The following is a 25,421-nucleotide window of genomic DNA, read 5'->3' as shown; positions in this document are numbered from 1 at the left end:
TCCCCAAATATTTACAGGTGTGTAAATGTTTGTCGATCGGGTTTGATATGAAGTGAATACTCTAAAGGTGGTGGCTCTTGAATGGAGCAAGCCTCCTCTCTTCATATAAGTGCCTGGAGACCATTCTGGTTGTCTCAGCCCAGGGGCACTGGATGGATATAGTAGGCACAGGTCAAGATTTGCCTAACACCCGCAGTGCCAGCACCTTGCATAACCACTGAGCTCCAAACACCAGTGGTGCCCAGAGTAGGAGGTCTGGCCAAAGGGCAGCCTAAGTGACCTTACCTCAAATACTGAAGACTGTGGCTATGACTTTTGTCCAGTCCCACCCCCTCACCACAGGTCTAACTCTGCCCTCAGCCCAACACTGAACACTCATTCTGGTGACCCTCGTCCCCAAATAGGGCAATATTGTGGTCACACTCTGAGTCCTGGCCATGCCCATATATTAGCCTGGTCATGATCACATGCTGAGTCTTGACCCTGTAGCCTGAACCCTGTAGTATGGATCCTCTGGTAGTACACTTCCTGAAAAGGCCTATCACAAAGGGCATGCTCCCTCCAGGAGTGACTGTGTTCTGGGTGGGACCTTGACATGACTCACCCTTAGCCTGGCTCCACTGCCTGAGTCTCTAGTTTTTCTTGTTCTCTCTTTTCCTCCTCTTCCCTCCACAGCCCGCCATACTTCCTGGAGAGCCTGCTGGTTCACATAGCAAAGAAGCCACTGTTCCTTGGGTGTGGATTCTCAAAACTATGCCTTCCCATCAGTCCTCTACCACGTCGTAGGGGGGTTATCACAGGGTCCCCTACTTGGACACACATCACAGTTGGGTGCAATTGTAGTTTTACACAAAGGTGGCCTTTAAAAGTAAAGTCAGCATGTGGAATGCAAAACTACAACCAGTTTCTGTTTATGTCACCACAGGCCTTTGGAAACATGGTCCCTCAGGTCAGGGATATGACACATTTGGAGCCAGGCCTTCAGGAAGCTGAGTATCCTCTCCCACTAAGGTCCCCACGTTGGGTCCTGGAAGTTAAGGCCACTCCTTGCAAGCTCTGTGTGTGATAAGGAAATCTGTGTCACATGAGAGAGTGTGGTATAGGTCAAATGTACACTACGTGTGTATTGTGAGGTGAGCACATGTGTACATATTCTGGGTCTTGGGGGTAACCCCTTGGACAGTGGGCTGAATCCTGGAGCATGTCCCAATTTTAATCTCTATGGCCCCTGCTTACCCAGAAGTGATTTTTCCTCAGCCCTATTCATGGCTCTGTCTGCAACACCCGCTTCCCACAGGCTCCCAACTGTCACCAGCTAGTCTTCTGCCTTAAATCTCTCAGAGCTGTCCCTGCATTTCCCTGTTTTTCTTCACATGCCCACTTCTCCTTGGAGACCAGCTGGTGAGATAGGGAGGCCTGAGAAATCTTGTAAGGAGGAAGGGGAGGTTGGTGATTTCTCCAGCCGAGCAATGGGTACCTCTGTGGTCCAGGCCTTCTGCAGGCAAAGGCTTGCAGACAGAGGGAGCAACCATGCAGGGATGACATAGGGGCTTGGAAGATGGCGAGGTATGCCAGACCATGGGTAGATAAGTGATCTGTCCAGACTGACCATCTCCAAAGCCACTTTTAGGTAAGTTGGGAGAGCAAGTCTGGCTGGCGAGTCTGCACTGGAACAATCTCAAGAGCTTAACCCCAGCCAGGCGATGGTGGCACACGCCTTTAATCCCAGCACTTGGGAGGCAGAGGCAGGCAGATTTCTGAGTTGGAGGCCAGCCTGGTCTACAGAGTGAGTTCCAGGACAGCCAGGGCTATACAGAGAAACCCTGTCTCAAAAAAAACAAAACAAAACTTAACCCCATGGAGTACTGGGAGGCAGTAGAGGGAGTTCTTAGTACCAGATCCAAGGAGTCCCCAGTCTTTCTCCCTTTCTGACTCCTTACCCATTGCTAGAGTGCACTCAGTCCTTGAGATAAGACCAACGGCTCTGGAGTCATGTGCCAAGCCCCAGTTCCATGCCAAGCCCTACTTCTAGAGAAGTGTGTGATCCCATGTTCACAAGGTGGCAGGAGAGAGCCACACGCAGAGACAGAGCCAGCCATCCCAGGGGAGTCCAGAAAACTTGACAGAAATACTTCCAAGGGTCCTGGATTTCAGTCATATCATATGCCTGGCATCCTCTGTGATGCAGTTTCCTCCCGTGTCCCATACACTTTTAGCTCAGTCCTTCAGTTAATTCACTACCCACAGCCATGTGCTACGAGACGGTGGCTGTTCCTAGCCACTGTTTTGGCTCACAGTGCAGCCGCAGTAGTTGGCAATGGTGTAAGGTCAGAACAACAGGAACAAGGAAGGGGTAACAGGCATGTCAGAGGTCAGGCGGGTGGAGGGAAGGAGAAAATCTAAAAAATAGATTCTGAGGGCAGGGCCAATCAGATGTGGTGGAATGGGTGTGGGGCAAGAGGAAGAATTCAGGGTCAATGGGAAGGTGAATCTGCCAGGAAACACCATGGGTAGAACCAGGCTGGTTAACAGGCTCCCATCTCCACATCAGAAACAGTGTTCAAGGTGCATGTTGATAGCTATGTCCACGTCCTGGACAAAAAACAGAAGTTTAGACGTCAGGGAAGAGAATCTGAAAGGAGACATGGATTTGGGAACCACCCAGCCTTCCTTGGTATTATTAGAATTCATGTACTGGAGATCCCTGGGGTGTGTGAATTTACAAGGAAAGGTGCATGTTGATAGCTATGTCCACGTCCTGGACAAAAAACAGAAGTTTAGACGTCAGGGAAGAGAATCTGAAAGGAGACATGGATTTGGGAACCACCCAGCCTTCCTTGGTATTATTAGAATTCATGTACTGGAGATCCCTGGGGTGTGTGAATTTACAAGGATTTAACAAGAGAGGGTGGGGAAGAACAGGCAGAAGGGTCTTGGGTATTCAGGCAAGGGTGTGAATTAAGGAGGAACAAGTCTCCACAATCTGTGTTTCTATGGAGCTGTGACTAATTACCTCAGCCTGAAGCCCCAAAACAACACAATTCTGTTTTCTCACACTTCTGCGGGCCAGGGTACTGAGATCAGCGTGCCACCAGGTTTGTATTCTGAAGAGAGAATGTTTCCTGGCCTTTTGGAGCTCCTGTAAACCACTTGTACTTCTTGAATGGTAGCCTTCCTCTATTTTCAAAGTACAGGGCCCAGGCTCTGTTGTCAGTTCACAGTTTTCATTAGAGTGTCTTCTCTCATTTGATCCTTTAACAACGAACCATTGTGCTTACATGAGGCCCGGCAGACAATCAAAATAAACCTCACACTTCGACGACTTTCATTTAGTCATATCTGCCAAGTTCCTTTCAGCACTTGTACTCACAGGTTCAGGGAACAAATAGATTGGGCACCCACACGGGCCACCACACAACTCATCGCAGCACATTTTTCAGTCTCCAGCAATTCAGGTATGTTCCACATACAAAATGGTTCATCTCAAGACCTCTCAAAGCCTCTACGCTATATACTACGTTTCAAATCTCATCATCAAAATCGTCTAAATTGGGCACGTTTTTGAAATCTAGCTAAAGGAAAAGTTCACAAGGATGGAAAGGGGTCCTGGTAACCGGCGGGGCTTGGGTACCTCCCACCGCAAGGTGGCGTTTGACCCAGCCTCCCGTCCGTCCTCGCCCGGCCACGGCTCCCAGAACCGGACGCTTGGATCGGGGCTTCCGTTCCTCGGGAAACGCGAGGTTCCCTGTGGCCTTCGTTGTTCTACGAGCGGGTGAGCTACCGGGCCGGGGCCGCTTCCTTGCTTGGTCGCCGCGTAGCGACTTAGACACCACCAAGACCGAAGCCTCCCGGTGGTCTAGAGCGTCCCCGGAAGTAGGTCGGGGAACGTCGCGAGGAGCGGACCGGTGGAGAGCTGCGTGGCTGGCATTTCCGGCCGGTAGCGGCGGCACGGGGTCCACAGGTGAGTGGGGCCGGGCCGTGCAGGGCTGGGACCGCCTCCGCGAACTGACTGGAGGCCCAGCCTTCGCTCCTGCCCCAGAGCTCGTTTCTGCGTCCGGGAATCGAGTCGCATTCGGGACTCGCGCATCCCTTCTCAGGTCCCCTCGGCTCCTAGGTGCTTCACCAGTGCGCAGACCGGACAAGCTCGGTTGTTTCTGGCCCTTCCAGGACCCTGCATTCTTTTCGTGCCTGTGTTTTGAGGGTTTCCCCCGCTCCCCTTGTTTGTTGTCTAGGCTGCAGCTGGGTTGCTGATTGTTTCTTCTATCCATTCACCAGACGCTTCGGGACCTACGGGAAGAAATTTGCCTCTTTCCTTAGGAGCTTCTCCCAGCAAAGGGGTCTTTTAAGCTCCTGTTCAAGTGGTCCTTGGTTATCAATGTGGAGGTCCCAAGATTAGAAGCCTCCTGGATCGCTACAGTCACGGTTAGGAGGTTTTAAGAGTGGTTCCAAATTCAGATGTCCTCTTTCTCTTCTCTCCCTTTGTACCATGTACTGGGTAGCCCAGGCTGGCCCTGTCCTCAAAGCAGTTATGCCTCAGTCTCCCAAGGGCTAAGATGGTAGGCTTGGACCACTACATTGAGCTTGGCAAAGTTTTCATTTCTGAAGTGGGTGTATTCAGTCACTCAACCACCCTCAACACATCTGCAGGGCAGGCACCAAGCCATCGTGATCCTGGAAGCATCTGCTCCTCAAGTTACTGCAGATAACTTACTCCATTAAGAGTCTTGGAGTCTGCAGATAAGTTACTGCAGATAAGTTACTGCTGCCTGGGTGTGTTGTTAAACATCCACTTGACAGTAGACTCTGGCCCCGATTTCCCTCTGCTCCACAGTGAGGTGCCCACAATAAATGCCATGTGCACATTACCCAAGATATGACCCGAATGAGAGACCCTTGGAGACCAGCACCGAGTTCTGCAGACCAGGAGGCTTACTTAAGGGAATAGGGTTACACAGCTGGCTGATGGCAAGTTGTGTTCCCTGTCTACCTTTGGAACTCTTACACATCTGAATAAATGTTTCATGCCTCTTACGTTGTGTTCTCAGTTGCTCTTTTGTGCTGCTTATGGAAGTAACTCCGTGGCCTTCTGGCTTCTCAAATGCTTGATGGGAAGGAGCATTCCAGATAAAGTTACTGGGAAAGAGAAGGCATTAGGACTGCATTGTGACTCTTACCTTTCTGAACAGTTATGAAGGTTCCTGGTGCTGTTTACTCTGGTCTGCAAAGAAGGGCTGGTTAACAGACTGGCTAGCACACCCCAGGCCAGAATGGCACTGATATTTGAGATGAAGCTTTCCAGTGTTTCTGAGCCGATCTTGAGTACTCTCAGTAACAATTGTCTTTCTCCTCTGTTTTCCAGTTCCTGGAATGTATGGGTAAGACAACGTTGTAAATCCCTGTGAAAAGTATTCCCAGTTCAGGCCATCAAATCTTCATTAACCCGAAACCTGGACACAGTTGAAGGGGGAAAGCTGCCACATTGTGACATCTGTGTGGAGGCCCTAGGCTCCAGGTGCACCTCAGCAGTCCAGGGTAGCTCACCCTGTCACCTTCCCTGAAGAGAACAGCAGTTGACTTTACTACAAGGATCTGAGGCCTAACTGTGCTGGAGTCTCAATACTAAAGGGAAACTGAAGAGACTGCTATATACAGAGGGTGGAGCCGAGAATGAACTTGGTTTGAGCCTGGGATCAGTTCTGTGGGCAGGCAGAGAAGAGAGGGAGAGGCTGTGGCCCCAAGAGCCAGAGAGACACAGCCAAGTAAGGACAGGTACAGCCTGGCTTGTGCTACTTCCTCATGGCCTCCAAGCAGGCTGCAGCCAAGGGCAAGGGGGAGAAGCGGAAGCGAGTGGTGCTGACCCTGAAGGAAAAGATTGACATCTGTACTCGGCTGGAACGTGGAGAGAGTAGGAAGGCACTGATGCAGGAGTACAATGTGGGCATGTCCACCCTGTATGACATCAAAGCCCACAAGGCCCAGCTGCTCAGGTTCTTCGCCAGCTCAGACTCTCGCCAGGCGCTGGAACAGCGGCGTACCCTGCATACCCCAAAGCTGGAGCACCTGGACCGGGTGCTCTATGAGTGGTTCCTGGTAAAGCGTGCTGAGGGCATCCCTGTGTCAGGCCCTATGCTCATCGAAAAGGCCAAGGACTTCTACAAGCAGATGCGGCTGACAGAGCCCTGTGTGTTCTCTGGAGGGTGGCTTTGGCGCTTCAAGGCCAGGCATGGCATTAAAAAGCTAGATGCCTCTAGTGAGAAGCAGGTGGCTGACCACCAAGCTGCCGAGCAGTTCTGTGGCTTTTTCAGGAGCCTCGCAGCTGAGCATGGGCTGTCTCCTGAGCAAGTGTACAGCGCTGATGAGACTGGTCTTGTCTGGCGATGCTTGCCAAATTCTAGCCCGGATGGTGGGACTGTGCCCCACTTCAAACAGGGCAAGGACAGGCTGACTGTCTTGATGTGTGCCAATGCCACAGGCTCCCACAGAATCAAGCCTTTGGCCATTGGGAAGGGTGGCGGCCCTAGAGCCTTCAGAGGCATCCAGCACCTGCCTATTGCTTACAAGGCCCAGGGTAATGCCTGGGTAGACAAGGAGATTTTCTCAGACTGGTTCCATCATATATTTGTCCCCTCAGTGAGAGAGCACTTTAGAACCATAGGCTTACCAGAAGACAGCAAGGCAATTCTCTTGCTGGACCATTCCCGGGCCCACCCACAGGAGTCTGAGCTGGTGTCAGAGAACGTCTTCACTATCTTCCTGCCCTCCAGTGTGACCTCCTTACTGCAGCCCACAGAGCAAGGCATTCGCAGAGCCTTCATGAGGCTCTTTATTAACCCTCCTGTGGCCTTACAGGGCTTCCCCACCCGCCACAACATGAATGACGCCATAGTCAACGTGGCCTGTGCCTGGAATGCTGTACCTAGCCAGGTCTTTAGGCGGGCCTGGAGGAAACTGTGGCCAACTGTCACATTCACTGAAGGCTCCTCTGAGGAGGAGGCAGAGTGCTGTACCATCAAACCTCACAAGACTTACACACACATCCTTGAGCTTGTAAAAGAAGGGCCCTCCTGTTCTGGCAGCAGGCTTCAGGACAGCAGGGTTGAAGAGCGGGTTCTGGCAGGGAGGGACATAGATGAGGCCCCTGCTGTCGTGGCACCGTCCCAGGCCACTGGGTGTGCAGAAAAGCCAGAGAAAGATGCTGGTGAGGATGAGGAGGCAGCCTGGGAGCAGGCAGCCACATCCTTCGAGGCACTTGTGCGCTTTGCAGAGCAGCAACCGTGTTTCAGCATGCAAGAGGTGGGGCAGCTGCAGGCACTACACACAGTGTTCAGGAGACAGCAGCAGCTGAGGCAGCCCCGTGTGGCTCTCAGGGCTGTGATCAAACTCGAGGCCCTTCAGGAGCACCCTGGTGTGTGCATGGCCACAACCCACTCTACTTTGCCTTGCTCATCCACAGCAGGTGACAACTAAAGTACCTGTGCACCTGCTGACCCTCTGCAGCTCTGCTCTATGGCATGTGTAGCTGTGGGGCTTAGTCTACCTGCTAGGGAGGAAAGCATACTGAGATGAGCGAGAGAGCAAGCACAGACTGAGGCCCCAGGAAAGCAGCTCTTGTCAGGGTTGCTCCTTGTTTACAGAGGGTTCCATATGTTCTGACTAGTGGTTTTACTGTATCTCCTAGCACAGATCATGTATCATTTGAATGGCTGGAGACCTGGTGTCCTCTTTCTTGGTACTCTGGAGCCTCCCCTAGCTGCTACTAGGTCTAGTGGGCCGGTTCTGTGTCTGGTGTTGGAAGACTGAGCCACGTTATCAGGTTGAAGTGCCTTGAGGGGTGCACCTCCAGCCCTCAGGAGGCTCATTCTCAACTGGTGGACACCAAGCCTGGTCGTGAGGGCACTGGCTTCAGCATCTGACCTCAGTGTTCACATCCCCCACTGCTAGTTACAAAGGTACCATGCCATCTTCTTGGTCTGCATTCACCTCAGCCATCAACAAACAAACTCAACGGCAGGCTCTGTAGTGTCCCTGTCAGCAGCAGGTCTTACCTGTGGGGTTCAGGTCTCATAGAGACACTGCGTGCTACTTTCAGCATTGCTGAAGCCAACATGTGCCAAGAAGTCTGTGCTGCCCAGAACTTCAAAGTAACAGCCTTTATGTGAACAGTTTGTAAAGTCACAGAACAGAATAGCACTTGGTGACTTGGAACTCAACGGGGTAGGTGGGTTAGCAGTACTCCAGTGGAATATGTGTCTGCCCTGGTTGGGTCCATGGAGACCAGCTGTTGGAGGACATGACTGTTTTCCTGACATTGGAGCTTTGTAGCCGATGAGTCGCAGTGTGGCTGCTGTGCCTGTGACTCCCAGTGCCCTTGTCTGCAGTGGTTAGCTCTCTGTCCTTTCACCGTGGCTTTGTCCTTGACCTTATTCCCTCTGGGATTCCTGTGGCTGTATTACCACAGTTTTCATTCCAGTGGTCGACAGCTGCTACACCAAGAAACTTTTGTCCGAACCTCTGAGAGCCAGAGGGGTTTGGGGAATGTTGGTTTGTGTTTCTGTATCTGTCCAAGCACTGAGGATGGTCATTGTAGACAGCTCTAGTTGGGGATGAGTGTTGTCTTGCTTCACCTGCATGTCTGAATATTATAACTAGGTTGTTTTCAGAAGTCTTTGTTGTGATTCTTTGGTCCCTGTTGACCAGGATCATGCTTCTGTCACACCACTTTTTCTGTGTGTCTGGGTGACAATTGCATGCTCATGTGCTGTTGGTTTCTGGTTCATACAGGGGACTGTTGTGTAACTGTTGCGGCTACTTAAGCTGCTGCAGGTCAAAGGTCAGAAGTCACACTTGCCTGAGCATCAGATGGTGGGCATGTGGATTGGAGCGTCCCCACCGTAAGAGGATGGGACGGGGCTGGAGGGAGCTCCTGGGTTCATAAGGTTTGTGCCCATCAGACCACATTCTAGGACCAGTGCTGGCTGACCTTGAGGACCTGCTCCTTGTATTGCCACCTACTAGATATGTGATGTCCCCAGAGCACCTTTCAGAACAGCCCCCTTTGTCTTCATCCCTGTATCCCAGGGGACAGTTCCTTTTTTCGAGTAGTCACTGAGGCCCTCAGAAAGCCCTAAGCTTTCCAGGGCAGAATGTTCTCTGGTTCCCCCTATATACTGTCTGCTTCGCCATCATGCCTCAGACACCTTTGTAGCCCAGGCTGGCCTAGAACTGGCAGTCCTGCTTCAGCCTTCTATGTATTAGCATCAGAGACACATGCTGCCATGCTTGGCTCATTCTTGCTTCCTACCACTGGCCAGGCTGTTGTTCTGTTGGTAGACAGATCTTGGCTGTTGGAGTGTCACAGTTCCTTGGCTGTTCCTTTCCCACCAGCAGAGCCTTCTCTCTGTACGTTTGTCAGAAGGCCTTTCCTGTCACCTCTTACTTCCTGGGAGAAGACTAATGTGTCAACTCTGAGGGCAAGTAGAGGAAGACTGCTCCATCACTGCCTCTAGGTGTGCACAGGGAGCTCATATCCATAATGCCTTGTCCGGTGAGACGCAGAAATTACTTCCAGGTTGAGTAGTTTCCTCTGCCGGGGCACAGTTACCTGAGCCCTTTGTGGCCCTTTGCAGGTGTCCAAGGAAGATCATCCTGCTGGCATCTGGTTGGAGAAGGTTGTCCCCTGCTTATGAGGGCCTGGGGTAGGACCATCCCCCCCACCCCCCACCAATACTTGCTGCTTGGTGGAAGAGCAGAAACGTCCCGTCGCAGCCCTGTGTTGTCTCCACAGAAGTACATCCACAGCAAGACAAGAAGCCACAGCCTTTGTCCTGTGGGTGGAGGGTGGGCTAGTTGGTGGGTGAGTGGGTAGAAGAGGGAGCTGCTACTCTGCCCAGTTAACCAGATGAAAGTCGACTCAGGTTCCCCATTATCAGACATACTGGACCTGGGTACCATGAGAAACCTGGTGAGGTCTGGGAGAGGAACCTGGATGGAGCTGTGATGGCTGCTGTCACCTTCAGTAAGATTGGGGCTGAGATAATCTAGAAGAGAACCCAGAGGGAAGGTCCAAATCTGGGTACCAGAGCTGGGTTCATCCTCCTGTGAGCCTGGCCCTTAGTGATAGGATACCCTGAGCTTTGTGAGATGGTAGCTGTGATGTGTGGGATGGTGGGTCTGTGGCTGTGGGGTGGGCTGCCATTGGTCCTGGCTCCAGCTCAATTACACGATGGTCCTTTGCCTGCTTGTTCTTGCCTTCCACCAGCCCCACCACCAGAGCATTCCTTGCATCCCCAACTAGTGTCATGCTGTCCTTGATCATGGGACAGTAGGTTTTTAAGTAAAAAGTTCAGGGATTCCTTTTGAGTGACAGGACAAGCTGCAGACTGACCAAATAAAAGGAATTAACGAGAGATTCTTTTGTGGTTCCAAAGATGTAACCCCCAGCTCTCCTCACCCCTCAATGTGTTTAGTAGCTGAGAGGCTTAGGCTCCAGGGGAGGAAGGTAAATCAGGGTGTGGTGCCCCTTAGGGGGAGCTTTTGTTTGATGGGGATAAGGGGTATGCCAGGGTCCTGAGGCCCCTTAGGGATGCTGAACCCTCTGGCTGGGTTTGATAGCGCTCCCTATGTAGGACTCCTTGGCCAGGGTTGTCCTCCCATTAGGTGCCCAGGCTCCTGTTCTGCACCCTGGCTTCCTAATGTCCTTACATCAGTGAGATCACAGCCTCAGCCTTCAGCACCATCCTGCCTCTGCACCCTTGTCCCAGCACCAGCCCATGGAAGAACTTGCCCAGCTGAAGAGAGCTGCCCCTGAGAGATGGAGAGCTTTGTCCACAACTCACAAAGGACAGGAGATAGAAAAGACAAAAGTGGCGGCTAAGTACATGGATAAAAATCTTTCTGTGGAGCTCAGTAGAAACATCACCCTGTAAAACTATGTCCCCTACTGTCATCTCTAGTGGTAGGAAATTCACTGTGTGCTTCTCAGCCATTACAACCCTCATACCTATGTTCTTGTAATCTGTGAGTCAGGGCTGGCCGCTACCCAGAATGCTGAATTAACTCCGTCCTATAACTGGGGACAGGCATGTGCCCTATAGTCTGGGCTTCCTATGAACCAGGCCACAATGAAGCTTAGGGATTCCGGGCTGTGGTGACCTGAAGAAGGAAGGACTCTGGGAAGGTTAGAGGAGCATCAGACCAGGCCCCATGGGTACCTCAAATGAGCAGAGAAGCAGTGTGGAGCAGAAGGACAGACACTAGGGGGCCCTCTTGCTTCATGTCACCTCTAGACTTGCTGCCAGAAAGTTTGTGCTTTGTGCTGAGGGCAGAAACCTGTGGTATGAGAGGGAACCCTTGCTCACTTCTGTGAACCTCCCACCCACAAGGTCATATATACAGATGTGCTAAGAGACTCTTGGGATAGACCCATCTGTAGCCCTGACTTTCTCCAACAGGAACACCCCACATCCTTCCACAGTCCTGTAAGGCTGAAGACAACACAAACTCCCATGGCTTCTATTTCTGCTTTAGTAACAACTATGCAAACCTGAGCATGCCAGAGACTCCCTGAAGCCTGAGCGTTCTGCAGCCAACCACCTGCCTGTCTCCCTTCCTGGGAAATAATGCCCTGTTGGGTATTTAGAAAGCACTTGTGGCTAAAGGGACCCACAGCTCTTCAGAGCCCATTTTCTATAGGCTCTGCTTTAGCTGCCTGGTCCCTATATACTATATCAGCTCTGTGTCAGGCTCCACAATGGTTTCTTGGCCACTATGCCATCCAACCACAAGGTCACACTCTGCTAAGCAGCTTCTCTCGTGGTGGGGAAAGCAGGCCCTCCGCTGCTGTTCTGGTCAAGGGCCTCTGAGCCTTTCTTACTAATTGGATTTTATCTGCTGACATTAAGTGGTACTATGGGCTGACAGGCTTAACTTCTTACTTGATAAATGGAATCAGAATGTCACATTGTGAGTCCTTTAAAAGCTTTATAAAGCTTTTTATGCCTGTTACCGTGCTCAGCATCTAACCCTGTGTTAACCTCTGAAGACCTCCAGTGTCCTCTCTCACCTCCTCTCTCAGTGACCTGACAACAGCCACATCTTCCAGACCTTGTCTGAGGCTTTCTCACCCCATCCCTTATGAGCCTGGGTAGGGCTGGTACCAATGTTGTTGCAGTAAGGTTGTGGGTCATTTCCATAGTGAATCCTGAAGGATCTGACAGGAAATCATGTAGGGTTGCTGTCTATGAGGCATCCCAGAAAGGCATGCTTCCCAGGGCATAAAGAGGAGTAGAGGCTGATGGGACCTGGCAAGTGGGAAGCTGTTGTTTAATGAAGCCGGAAGTTCTGTTTTGGAAATATGTAGTGATGGCCAAACAACTGTGAATGCAGTGATGGCTGAAATAGTGCCTGGTGGTATATGCAGCTTAGCCAGCTAGACCCAAGGAGGAAGTGTTCACTCTGGAGTCTGGGATGGAGACACCAGGAGCCCCAAAATATCAGGAAGCCTACAGGGATCAAAGAGGAGCCAGAGTCACCTATGGGAGTTGAAACCACTGCCTGAGAAATCACACAAGGTGAAGAGGGAGGGAAGAAATGCCTGCCTGTGCTTCTGCCCCTCACTTCCTGTCTCCCAATAGCTGTGTTCTTTGGCAAAGCTTATGAGAAGCCAGCAAAGCAGGTTGGGAAGGGAGCATGAAGAAATAAAGCCATGGGGAGAGATCACTGAACAAAAGTAAGATCATAAGCAAAGGCTGGTTGCACATGTGGCTGCCAGTGGCTCCAGCATCAGAGGTATCTGGCTTTGTTTCTTTCCTTGAACTTACAGAGTATGTAGTGGATACAGAGTATCCACTACAGTTAAGGCCCTGGAGATACCATTGTATGTACATAAGAACATCCATTATAGCCTGGGTACCAAGTCAGAAGGCAACATGAGGCCTTGACCCCTTGTGTGTTTGCCATGGGTTCAAGGGAAGGCAGGCATTAGTTGAAAAGTGCGAGCCAGATGTTCACAGTGTCAGCCATCCACTAGCCTAGTCATCTACTCATCCATCTGCGCATTGATTCACTCATCACATATTCACCCACTTGACCTATGAAATGCTCTTCTATCTGCCTATGAATATTATTTCTGTCCATCCAGCTACAGAGCACATGTACACACCCGTTCATCCTATTTGCTTATCTTTCACCATCCAAGCATCTCCCATCCTCCATCCATTCATCTATCCTCTATAGCTATCGATCTATGTATCATCCAAACATTTCCATTCTATCATCCATCTATCCAATTATCTGACTGCTTATCCATCATTCACCGATACCTCCACCTATCCGTCCACCCGCCCACCTATCCACCTATTCCTCAACCAGCCACCATTTATTTATTCATACATTTATCCACGTCTGCTTATTCATCATCTATGCATTCATCCACCATCCATCTAACATCCATGTATCATCCACCCATCTCCCTGTCTGCTCATTCATCATCTCTTCATCTTCCCGTCTGTCTACTCAGCTACTCTTTCATCTTCCATCCATTCACCACCCATCCATCTGTGCATCTGACACCATCACCCTCACTGAACAGCCTGCTAGCATTGTTATATACCTTCCAACCCCCTTCCAGGGCCTACTGGGTTAGCAAATTCTTCCAGAAAATTCTTCCTCCTGTGAACAGCTGAGGCCAATTCCTTATCTGTACTTAGAAGGAGAGTTCATGATGTTTTTGCTGCCAGTTGCCTCCTGAGTCCATTAATCTCACTGGCCTTCCTACCTTAACGTTGGTGAACAGATGCTTCGGATGGAGCCCGCAGGCTTGAGCAGCCAGTTGAGACCAGCCTGAGCTTCTTCTGTTTGGATGTTGACTGTTCTGGGCACAGGCTGTGCTGGGCTTACTTCATACTATAAACAAGAGTTTTCTTGCCCCACTTTCAGATGGAGAACCTGAGGCCTGGAGGAGATGGGTCCCCCATGTCACTTTACCTAGGCTCCCACTGTGAAGGAAGGCAACCTCCCAAATCATTTTGCAGTCTGCTCATTGTCCCTTGAAAGTCATGAGACCAGTGTTCGAATAGATGGAGCCACACCCAGCCTGTGGGATGGAGATAGGCAGTGGGCCTCTAGGTGGGCCTGAGGTCTTTTAGTGAAGGCAAGACTAGGTCTTGGCCATTAAGTCATCTAGGGCTGAGCTTCTATTCCTCCTGTCAAGTAGCTCATCTCCCTGGACCACATTTCAGGAACTTTCAGAATTGACTTTCTGCCTGGCATCCCCTCAAGCAGAGGTGTTGCCCATGGCTGGCATCAGTGGCTCCTCTGAGGAGGTTCCTGCCATCCAACCTCCTCAGTGTCACCACATGATGGAGGGGTCATCATAGGTCTTTGCCTCTAGCTCTGCTTCTCTCACTGGGCTGGCTCTCCCATCACCTGTCTACTGAACACAAGGCCGGGACTGCAAGTCTCCCTCTTGGAGACTTGGTGATTCTCATATGCTTTGCTTCCTTCCATTTTCTTCCTCAGTATTTATTGACACCATCTTAGGGTTTTACTACTATGAACAGACACCATGACCAAGGCAAGTCTTATAATGGACAACATTTAATTGGGGCTGGCTTTACAGGTTCAGAGGTTCAGTCCAGTATCATCAAGTGGGAAACATGGCAGCATCCAGGCAGGCATGGTACAGGAGGAGCTGAGAGTTCTACATCTTTATCTGAAGGCTGCTAGCAGAATACTGGCTCTCAGGTAGCTAGGACAAGGGTATTAAAGGCCATACCCACAAGGCCACACCAACTCCAAGAAGGCAACACCTCCCAACAGTGCCAGTCCCTGTTCTAAGCATATACAAACCATCAGAGACACCTTCTGTGAGCCATGTCCCAGCATGGGCACAGGAGCCCCTCATACATCCTGTGATGTAAGGAATGTATGTACTTAAAGGGCTGATGGTTAATGAAACCTTTGTCCCAGTGACATCAAGGTCCAAATTTCAGTCCTGGCTCCCTGACCCATTAGGTTTAGGTAAGGTGAGGATATCTCCTGTGGTGCTTTGTATATATGCTTGGCCTAGTATGTGGCACTATTAGGAGGTGTGGCCTTGTTGGAAGAAGTGTATCACTGGGGAGTTGGCTTTGAGGCTTTCCTCCTAGCTTCCTGGAAGTCAGTCTTCTCCTAGCTGCTTTCAGAACAAGAGCTAGAACTCTCAGCTCCTCCAGCTCCATGTCCACCCGGACACTGCTATGCTTCCCAACATAATGATAATGGACTGACCTTCTGAATTTCTAAGCTATCCCCAAGTAAGTGCTGTCCTTTATAAGAGTTGCCATAGTCATGTCAATGACTTCAGAGCAATGAAACCCTAACTAAGACATCTCCCTCTGGGTAGAAGATGGAGTAGGGTGAACTGAACCTCTAGGGATCTCTGTTATTATCCATGAACTAAGATCAATAGTGGCTCAGACTGTCCCCTTCCACCCTCTGCCTGAGGGCAGGCCTGTTAGTCACACAGAGGCTGGGACCAGCTCTGTTAGTGGTGCTACAGTGGATACCAGACCTCCAGCCACCAACCATAGTCCTCTTGGCCTTACTTTAAGTGCAGATCAAAGAGTTTCTCTCACTTTGGAGAGACAGAAAGACAAGGTCAGTGGAAAGCAGCTCTATGCTCCAGAGATGCAGACCAGGAGGACCTTCCCATGGTATGTTTGCTCTGTTCTAACTCTGGGCCCACATAGGGAGAAGAACAGATTATTTGGGAATGAACAGGGTTTGGCCTAATAAAAGAGGCTTGCTGAATGTCCCCCAAAGAGCAGACCCCAGGGATGAAAAAACACAATGAGGAGAAAGCTTACAAAAGAATCACCACCACCACCACCACCACCATCATCATCATCACTGCATTCCTTCAGGGTTGGAAATAGCTCCCAGCACCCTATGGGTCACAGGCAGGGGAGATGCAGTTACTTCTTGCATTAGCTGTCTCACTATCCCTCAGCTTTTTGTATACCTACCTACCTTAGCCACTCATCTGCTGCCCTGGAGGAAGCAGTGCCTGGACTTCAGCCAGCCCCCTCTTCCTTGTCCTGGTCCACTAGCCTGTTGTGAAGATTATGATCCAGTCCTAGATTTTCAGTGGTTTAATTGTTGTGGGTGCTCATGGGAAGGAGGCAGGGAGACTCCGTTTCCCTTTCCTGGGAACCTTGACTCCCTTTACGTACAGGTCAGTGTTTTTGAGTTTTCATCGACAGATAAGGCATTGTTTCATTTTGATTCATATTTTGCTGGAATGATAACTTAGGCAGTGATCAAAATGCTATAATACAAAAGAATGTAAAACTGGGTTATTCTGATGTGATGACACACCTGAAAGGTGCAACCTGAGAAGGTAGGTTCAGGGGTTTCATGGTGTCTGGGTTAGCCTGGGATACGCAGCTCTTCCATAAAAATGACATTGGGAGTCTCTTATGGTCATGGGGGTTATCATTATTGAAAAGATCAAAATTGTGTAGTTTAAATCGAACAGTGCCACAATGGATAAAAACGTTCATAATCTCCCTAAGAGCCATGGACTAACAAAGTATCTAGTGCCAGGCAGGAGAAACCGCCCCTGGAACGAATGTTCAGCAGCATCCAAGACAATACTCAAATGACACAAACAATGGTCATTATCCTTGATTCCCTCCTGTAACTTGATCTTAAGACCGGGTTGCTCAAGACACCGCAATCTTCAGACATAGAATCTAGAGGAATCAAGCTGGAACTATCCTTACCTGGGAGCTTCTTTTCCAAGGACTACTTCTCATAGGATCGGAAGGTGCTGTGCAAGGTTCAAAGAGAGGCATTTAATCAATATAATCAAATATACAAAGTCCATATACATTTAATAAATTTAACATGTTGTTAAGTCTGTGACCCACGATTATGACTGTCTCAGCAAGCTAACCCCAGTGATTCTACAGTGACACTTGTATCTTGTTTTTAACCAACAGATGTTTAACTAGATTTAAGGCCCATTCAATGAGAGGGCATTCATGCCTTGCAGTGTAAACCTAAAACAACTATTTGTGGTCAAAGAGGTCATACACCCAGATGAGAACTTCATACTACCATGTTCCTAAACCAACAGACTTTCTAACTGTATTGTAAATATGAATCATTATACCCCCAGATAAGCATAGTTCTTACCTCTCATCAAAGCAGCTTGTCTTTGCCTTAGGTGGAGACTATTACAGAGATCCACAAGTGGTCAAAATGCAGAGAGAATCAATGACCATGGTTTGCCTACATCTAATTACATCTACATCTACAGTATATCTAAGGCTCGTTAAACATTGTGGAAGATGGGCCAGAGGACCAGGATGACTGTTGGAAGAGTGTCAGTGTCACCTAGATATATGAAACCCCAATAGCATTATTGCCTGATCAAGACCTGAAAAATGAGAATATCAGTTGATTTGCCAACACTGATGGCTGAACTTCACAAGACCCTGGATGAAGGACTGCAGGACACCAATGATTGATAACAGAAGAATCAGTTTTCTCTGGGGACAAACTCCCTGATGGGTTATCCAGTGCAGGTGGTCACCCATAAATACATGCACACATGAACAATATCAAGTGGAGTTAACAGTTTGTACATACATACAATCTTGTGTGTATGTGTAAGATAATAATAGTTAAATAAAATGTCATGACTCTGAGATGGAATGGTGTGTGTGTGGATGTGTCTGAGAAGTGATTATTGAGGGACAGAAATGATCTAAATGCAGTACATATGTGTGAAATTTTCAAGCAAACAAGCATTTTTTAAAAATACCCATTGGGCTTCCTGAAGACTGAGACAGGTTTCCTCTTATAGGCAATAATCCATTTCAAGGGTGTGCAATCAAAGTTTCTTCAATGTCTCCATCATTTTGAGCCCATATCATTTGTGACCTATTTGGAGCAAGAGCCTGACATCATAATCAGGTGTCTTTCCTCAACACAGAATCAACCTATGCTTCCTGGTGGCTTCAGGAATCGTTGATGTCATTAGGAAGCTCTGAGCATTGTGTTTCTTAAACAACTTTTTCAGATGCTAATTTCTTTTGAGATGTAGGAGAATTGACATTGAGAAGGAAATTCATCTCATCTATGCAATGAAGGAGTGTAAACCTTTGCTACTCTGTGTTTTGGTTTGAGACATTTGAGATAGACCCTCAAGAATCTTTCTTTGGATATGAACAATGGCATGTACCCAAAATACCATGGTAAAAGATGTGACAGGAGCAAAGGTTCATGGGACAAAACTGTTTCACTTGAATTTCGAAGTGGACTAGAGGTCTTGTGACAACTGTAGGCAGGGCTGAAGCACTGCAGTGCTAAGAAGCATGAGGGTGTGCAGTGGGCTGAGAAGGAAAAGACTGCTCTCTAGTCTATAGTAAACATGTTTATGGGGCTAGCTATATGTTTCTCAGGTTCATTATGGAATATGCAGTACTGTGAATTATTAATTGCTATCATTACAGAATGGGCTTATAATGTTTTGTTTGCATTCCAAGAAAGGAAATGATAGATCATTGAAAAGCGTGTTTTTTGTTTTGGTTTGTTTGTTTTGTTTTGGTTTGTTTGTTTTGTTTGTTTTTGGTTTTGGTTTTTCAAGACAGGGTTTCTCTGTGTAGCCCTGACTGTCCTGGAACTTACTCTGTAGACCAGGCTGGCCTCGAACTCAGATATCCACCTGCCTCTGCCTCCCAAGTGCTGGGTTAATAGCATGTATTAAACATATAGATGTGTTGCTGAGATTGGTGAACTGCCTCCCAGGGACCTGGAAGCACAAGGTGAGGGTCAACCCTCCAGCCACCCTTCTCTCTTCCACTCTGGACTAGAGCTTGATTAGAAAAGGACACACTGCCTGGCAACAGAGCTAAGGGCATCAGGGAAGGGAATGGGTTGGCAGGAGATATGGTGAGCCTATAGGGTCTTGTGATGACCTGGGAACCTGGATGAGGGCCCCATGAGCCATTCCAGGAAGGCCACAGCTAGGGAGTGGTTAGGAGTACTGGAGGAGGGGGGCCCTTAAGGTCCTTTGGGTCTCTTGTAGAAATCTGTTTGTGACAGGTCCCAGCCACACCCTATCATACCCACCTCCCACTTCAGCCCTCACTAAATGATCATGAAACTCCTCTTCTATGATCATCCATAGTAGGCTTGAGTTCTTTTTTTGCTTTTTGGGATTTTTTTTTTTCAAGACAGGGTTTTTCTGTGTAGCCCTGGCTGTCCTGGAACTCACTCTGTAGACCAGGCTGGCCTCGAACTCAGATATCCGCCTGCCTCTGCCTCCCAAGTGCTGGGTTAATAGCATGTATTAAACATATAGTTGTGAACATATATGTATATAATCATTATGAGAAATACTATGCTTTGACTTTTAAAACTTTAGTTGAGTTATAGAATAGTAATGATTACACAAATAAAATATATTATGAGGATGTACTAGTAAATCAGCAAAACTACCAGCCTAAAGAAAGCACTGCTCTATGAAATGATTCATACAAAACCATATATAATCATGTTCATGTCCCCTTTGATTTTAACTGGTCTTCCTTATTTAGAATATCAGTTTTGTTTTTCTTTGATATTCATATGATTGACTATGAATTAAGAGACTTCATATCAGTTTTATAAATGATGAAGTATTAGTTCAAAAATAATTACTGATTCATCACGAAATTCGTAATCACTAATGTTTTTAAAATTTTAGTATATTAAGCATGAATAGAAGTTAAATTATATATAATTTAATAAGAACATAGATTAGATTATAAACTGTTAGGTGACTCTTTACTTTAAATTGCCTTCATGGAAGAATACTGATGTCATGTTGCCCTCCATGACCATTATTCATTAACAGATGTTGTTCAGGTTCTTTTTCTCCAATAATTTACTTTTTATTTCATATCTGTTAAGGAAAGAGAAATGGTTTTAACTAGATAAACCTTAATGAAGTTGAATGATAGGTCTCTGGTAGGGAAGCTTTAGAGGAACACAAAATGGTGTTAGTTCTGAACTTTTCCATGTTGTAGGTATGCAGCCTTCTGAACAGTATTTAATCACCATATTTACTTTTTAATGTGCAGAGAAGGATGGTGATAAATTTACTTATATATCACACACCTCAGTGCTGAGCAAATGCATACTGGTGTCAATAATTGTAACTTCTATGGATTTTTAAACCAACAATATTATTTTATAAAATCACTGGTTCTGCTTTAATTATACAAATGGATAGTCATTACTTGGCAGGGAGGCAATGGAATGCTCTTGGTATAAATTGTTTCATACATCTAATAAATGATGTCATATGCACACTAATTCCCCATTAAAAGGACATTAAATTAGAAATATATGTTTACATACACGCGCGCGCGCGCACACACACACACACATACATATGCACTTGTTCTCTCAAGATACTGAAGTCTATTAACAAATAGCCATTTCTACACAAACAGGCAAGAAATTTAAATGGTAAAATGTATTTAATTAATTAATATATTTAACTGTTTAAATCATTTAACCATTTCTCTGTCATCCTAGAACAGCACTAATGTATGGAGTTAAATGGCATTCTGAAGTCATCATTGAACTATTGAAGCAAGGCACTGGTCATATCTTCAGGGATGCATTTGGATGGAATGCATTGTACTATGCTAAGGCAGAAAAATGCACATTAGAATGGTAATTGCCGCAGAATTTAGGTACAGAATAATTACAACGGTTGCATTTTACACCAGGTGAGAGTTGATTGTTTAACTACTTTTAGAATAAAAGTGTTTGATTCAGCTTTTTTGCCAAGGAGCAAGCAAAGGGAAAGGTTCATGAGAAGTAGCAGTACACAGCATAAATATCTTAGGGCTGATTCACGGGGATGCAGGGAATCGATGTCTAGGACCTGAACATACTAGGAAGTGTTCTACCATTGAGCTGTGGCCCTGGCTCCTCTTTATGAAGCTTTAAGAGTTTTGTCCTGGGGAGACCCAGCAGGCTACATTTCATTCCAAGAAGAGCCCCACGTGTAGGATAGAGTTGGTGTCATGCTCTAATTTTTATTATTATATTTTTGAGTCTCAAAATGTACAGTTCCACAGAAAATCCTATTGCTTTCCTCTTAGAAACATTACATACATTTTATCCCTTTGAGTGTCCAGAAACGTAAGAGGTTCTCTAGATCCAAAGACATCATTTTTTTTTATGTCTTTGTTTTTGATGTCTTATGTATGTCAGATGGATGTGGTAGACCTGAGGAAAGCCTCATCATCGTTTGTTCATGGTGATCTGGTGCCATAAAGCCCATCCTTCAGCCCAGTGTTGAGTACCTACTGGCTCATCATGATCTCTGGGTGTTTATCATAATAGTCATGAGCCTTGGAAGCTGGTAGTTCACATGCCCAGGTGTTTGTAAACTCAAGATTGTTTCCATTATAACACTACTGTGCTCTGGCAGCCCAGACTCTTAAGACTGGCCCACAGCCGTTGCTAGGCATCGGAATCTCATCACCTATTTAAAGCATTTCAGCATCCTAAAAGGCCATCACAGTGAGTAACTTTGCAGGAGACTCTCTTTCCTGTCATCAGATGGGTTTGTGAATATACTAAATATTGGATGCAAACTGTTGAGGTAAATATTTTTAAAGTGGCCGCCGGTCAAGCTGACTATCTAAGCTGTGGCGGCTCTGCCTAGCTCAGCGGCCGTGTTCTGTGGCCAGAGGCCACGTGCGCACCACAGGTAAAAATGGCCAGCCAGAATCACCAGCCCTACCACCCACGAGCTCAGCATGGGAGATGGCTCTGCCAATCTTCCACACTGTCTCCAAAAGACTGGGCATTGGCCAGACCATCCCGCCAACCATGGGGGCTCGGTACAAATGAGACTCTAATGCTTAGATTATCCAAAGGCTTATATATTTGGTAATGATAAATAACAAGATGCCCTCTCAATCAGAGGTGTAACCCAATACCCAACTACCTTTGGGTAGTTATACCCAAAATATACCAAAATTTTGGTATATTTGATTATATATATATATATATATATATATATATATATATATATACCAATATTTGGTAGTTATACCAAAATATACCAAAGATATCCTTTGACTGTAGGAGACACGTGAACATCCACCTCCATGTTCCCCTCTCTTTTGTCTCCCCCTCTCCTAGCTCCTCCTCTTCCTTCTCCTCTTCTGCTCCTTATTCCTCCTCTTCTTCTACTTACTCCTCCCACCTTAGCTCTTCCTACACAAACAAATTGCAGAAAGGCCAGGGATACTTTTCCTCTTCCATAGTAATCTATACACAGGGTTCCTTTACATTGTCCTCCATAGTACAGTCTGTGGTTGTGACAGATCTCGATCACCTTTCCCAGGGAAGGTGTTGAGAAGTGATTGGACTACCAAGTGCTTTTCCATATTAAGGAATGTTTCTCAAGACACTTGAGTCTGTGCCTCAAGAGTCCAGAATGCTTTCCAACTCCGCCTCAGCAGGAAGACACTGAGTATAATCCTCAGAGTCTAATTTTTATTAGCTCCATTTAATAGCTAAATCCCACCATATCTCATCAGTGTGCTTATGCATGTATGAAAAATGATTTTATCTTCTGTGTTAGTTGGGGATAAGCATGTAAGTTCAGGATCATCATGACAAAAACTAGCTAGCTCGGTGTTTCTTTGTTGACTAAAGGAACACCAGCCAGGGACCCAACCCATGTCTTGTGTTGAGGCCCACACTCTGCCTCAACGCTTTGGGGCTAAGTGCTCTGGTCAAGAGAGAGAGGGGGGCTGGAAGGGCAAGCGATGCGAAGAATGGAGACAAGACGGTGTGTGGTCAGGTCTTAATTCTCGTCCCATCTCCTCCTGTCTTTCTCTCCTTCTCCTTTATTGAAAGGAAATCTGGGGTATTTATCAACACAAGCAGGAGAACACAGGTGAAAACACTTTACCACGTGCACCATATAGCTGAGGTCACTAAACAGCAAAACAAGCTATGTGGGATAAACAATATATTTATCAGAGTGTGCTTCAGCTGTTATAGGCTTTTGAAAACCAAGTCTTTCATCAGGGTATATGGTTCCAGATGGCTGCAAAGTTGATCTAGCCGCTTTCTACTAAAGTCGGCTCCCAACAGTCTTGGAGTTCATTACTGTTCTCACCCTGGACTGACTCTTCAATTCAGCAATAACACTTTCTGATATCTGTAGCATTTGATAATAGGTCCATTCAAAGCTTACAAAGTAGTCTTCATTTGAGATTCTCATCAGTTCAAGACTGAGAAGCAAATTATACACCATTTTACTATGTCTGTGTATATTTCTATGTCATAGCAACCTGGCAAATTGAAGGAGCAAAATCCAGAGATTTAGAAGCCTAAGTCTGGAACCCAAGAGAAACACTGTTCCGGAGCAAGGAGATGTAGGACTCCTAATATCAGGGCACTTTCCATTCTATCAAGATAATCTAGATATTTTTTCTTTTCTTTTTTAAAGATTTACTTAGTATCTATCTATAGTGTTCTTTCTGCCTGCATGTATGCCAGCATGCCAGAAGAGGGCACCAGATCTCCTTATAGAAGTTATGAGCCACTATGCGGTTGTTGGGAATTGAACTCAGGACCCCTGGAAGAGCAGCCAGCGCTCTTAACCTCTGTGCCATCTCTGTGCTCAGTCTGAGCGGTTTGAACTATATTGCCCTTGACTCAATGCCATTTCGCTTTGTTCTTTCCTTATTTAATGAGGAACGTTGTAAAAGGTTTTAGTGTTCAAAAATGTGAAGGTGATGGCAAATTTTTTCTCATAAAAATCTCTGATACTGTTTGAAATACTCTTGCAAATTTAATATATTGATAAATGTTTTCCCATCAGTATTAAAATAATAGTTTTTCTTTCTGCCACCATTCTGTTCATGGCAGAGAGAGTATTATCTGGGAGCGTGAGAGTATGTTAATTGCAGGGCAACTGAGTGTGGCCAAGGTGTGAGTCTTCTTGCAGTTTTATGTTCCATAGTCTTCCTTAGATGAGAAAGTTTAAAGTAAGAAAGTTTTGATTCTCAAAGTGCAATATAAAATTTTAAAAATACAATTTTAATTGAATCACTTCTCCCATCTCCTTTGTTCACTTGAGCCCCACCTCCACCACTTAAAAAGACACTATTACACTCAGAATTATTCAAGGAATTAATTATATGAGAAAGCATGTGTTGTTTAAAAGTTTATCAAGCTTGTGCACTAAATTTTACATGTTTGCATATGTTATTTTTAATTCAGCACATTGGGATGACAAGTCGTCTGCTCCTGCCCAGCTCAATCACTGCATATTTTAGTGTATTAAAGATTTTCTACAGATCCTAGCATGTTGTATATCCCCTTGGTATTCATAACATACCACATTGAACTATATTTTTATGTGTATGTGTGTCTTGCCTGCCTTTGTACATATACACTATGTGCTTGCCTCATGCTCATGGGACTCAGGAGGACACATTGTGAGTCCTGGAACTGCTGTTATGTGTGGTTGTGAACCAACATGTGTGTTCCGGAATGAAATCTCTACCCTGGTCCTCCATGTGAGCAAAAAGTGCTCTGAACTGCTGAGCCATCTCTACCATTACTCACACTGTACTTTTTCAAGACATTCATTTTGATTCATATTTACAACCACTGGATTGCAATAAGGGAATATGAATACTTTCTATAGCTGTCAATGAAGACATGATTTGTATCAATCCAACCAGATATCCTATTCAATCATTTTATGATGTCTTTTTCCTAAGTAATTAATTTTCTTTTTTGTATCTTAAAACTCTTCCATTTTGGCCATTGCAGTCTTACTGTGTTACTAAGACATTTACTTACATGGCGATTACTCCTTCCCCTGCCATATGGTAGTAGTAGAGTTTCTAAATATAAAACTGGAATTAATAATGTGTTTTTAACAGTTTGAGGGATAGAGCCCAAGGTTTCATGCTTGTGGGGAAGGTACTCCACTCATCTGCTACACCTCCAACCCTGCTTTTCCTTTCGTCTTTGTTAATCAGCACAATGACAAGGCAAACTGTTTTCATGTTGTAACACCACTAAAATGTCTTCAGATGCTGCTTCATAAAAGGAAGGGCGGAGGGAAGAGGCAGTGCGTTTTACCACCCAGCATTAATGGGAGCCATCCTACTCTGTGATTCCATATAGACTGGTGAGCACAGAAAGGCAGTCCCAAAGGGTCATACTTCAAACCTGCAGTCTAGTCTATTAAGTACGAGGTTATACTTCAAACCTGCAGGCAACTCTATCACAGGATTTCTGCCATGTGCAATAACACTGGAGTTAAATACTATGGGTGAATGAAAATGGCCCTCTTCTTTTGAGGAAAAAAATGGTAAAACCCTTCTATCCATGCC

General features: G+C 46.6%; 1 protein-coding gene across 1 annotated transcript; it reads left to right on the top strand.

Annotated features, from left to right (window-relative positions):
• The first annotated feature begins 3,677 nt into the window (after positions 1 to 3,677).
• On the top strand, positions 3,678 to 8,662 carry Jrk (Jrk helix-turn-helix protein). The gene is made up of 2 exons (XM_034516073.2): positions 3,678 to 3,961; positions 5,360 to 8,662. The coding sequence occupies exon 2, from the start codon at positions 5,797 to 5,799 to the stop codon at positions 7,465 to 7,467; it is 1,671 nt and encodes a 556-aa protein (XP_034371964.1). The 5' UTR covers positions 3,678 to 3,961; positions 5,360 to 5,796; the 3' UTR covers positions 7,468 to 8,662.
• Positions 8,663 to 25,421: the final 16,759 nt, after the last annotated feature.

This window comes from Arvicanthis niloticus, chromosome 13, assembly GCF_011762505.2.
Source record: "Arvicanthis niloticus isolate mArvNil1 chromosome 13, mArvNil1.pat.X, whole genome shotgun sequence".
Taxonomy (NCBI): domain Eukaryota; kingdom Metazoa; phylum Chordata; class Mammalia; order Rodentia; family Muridae; genus Arvicanthis; species Arvicanthis niloticus.
Note: the sequence above shows the minus strand (reverse complement) of the source record. Positions and strands in the feature narration are given on the sequence as shown.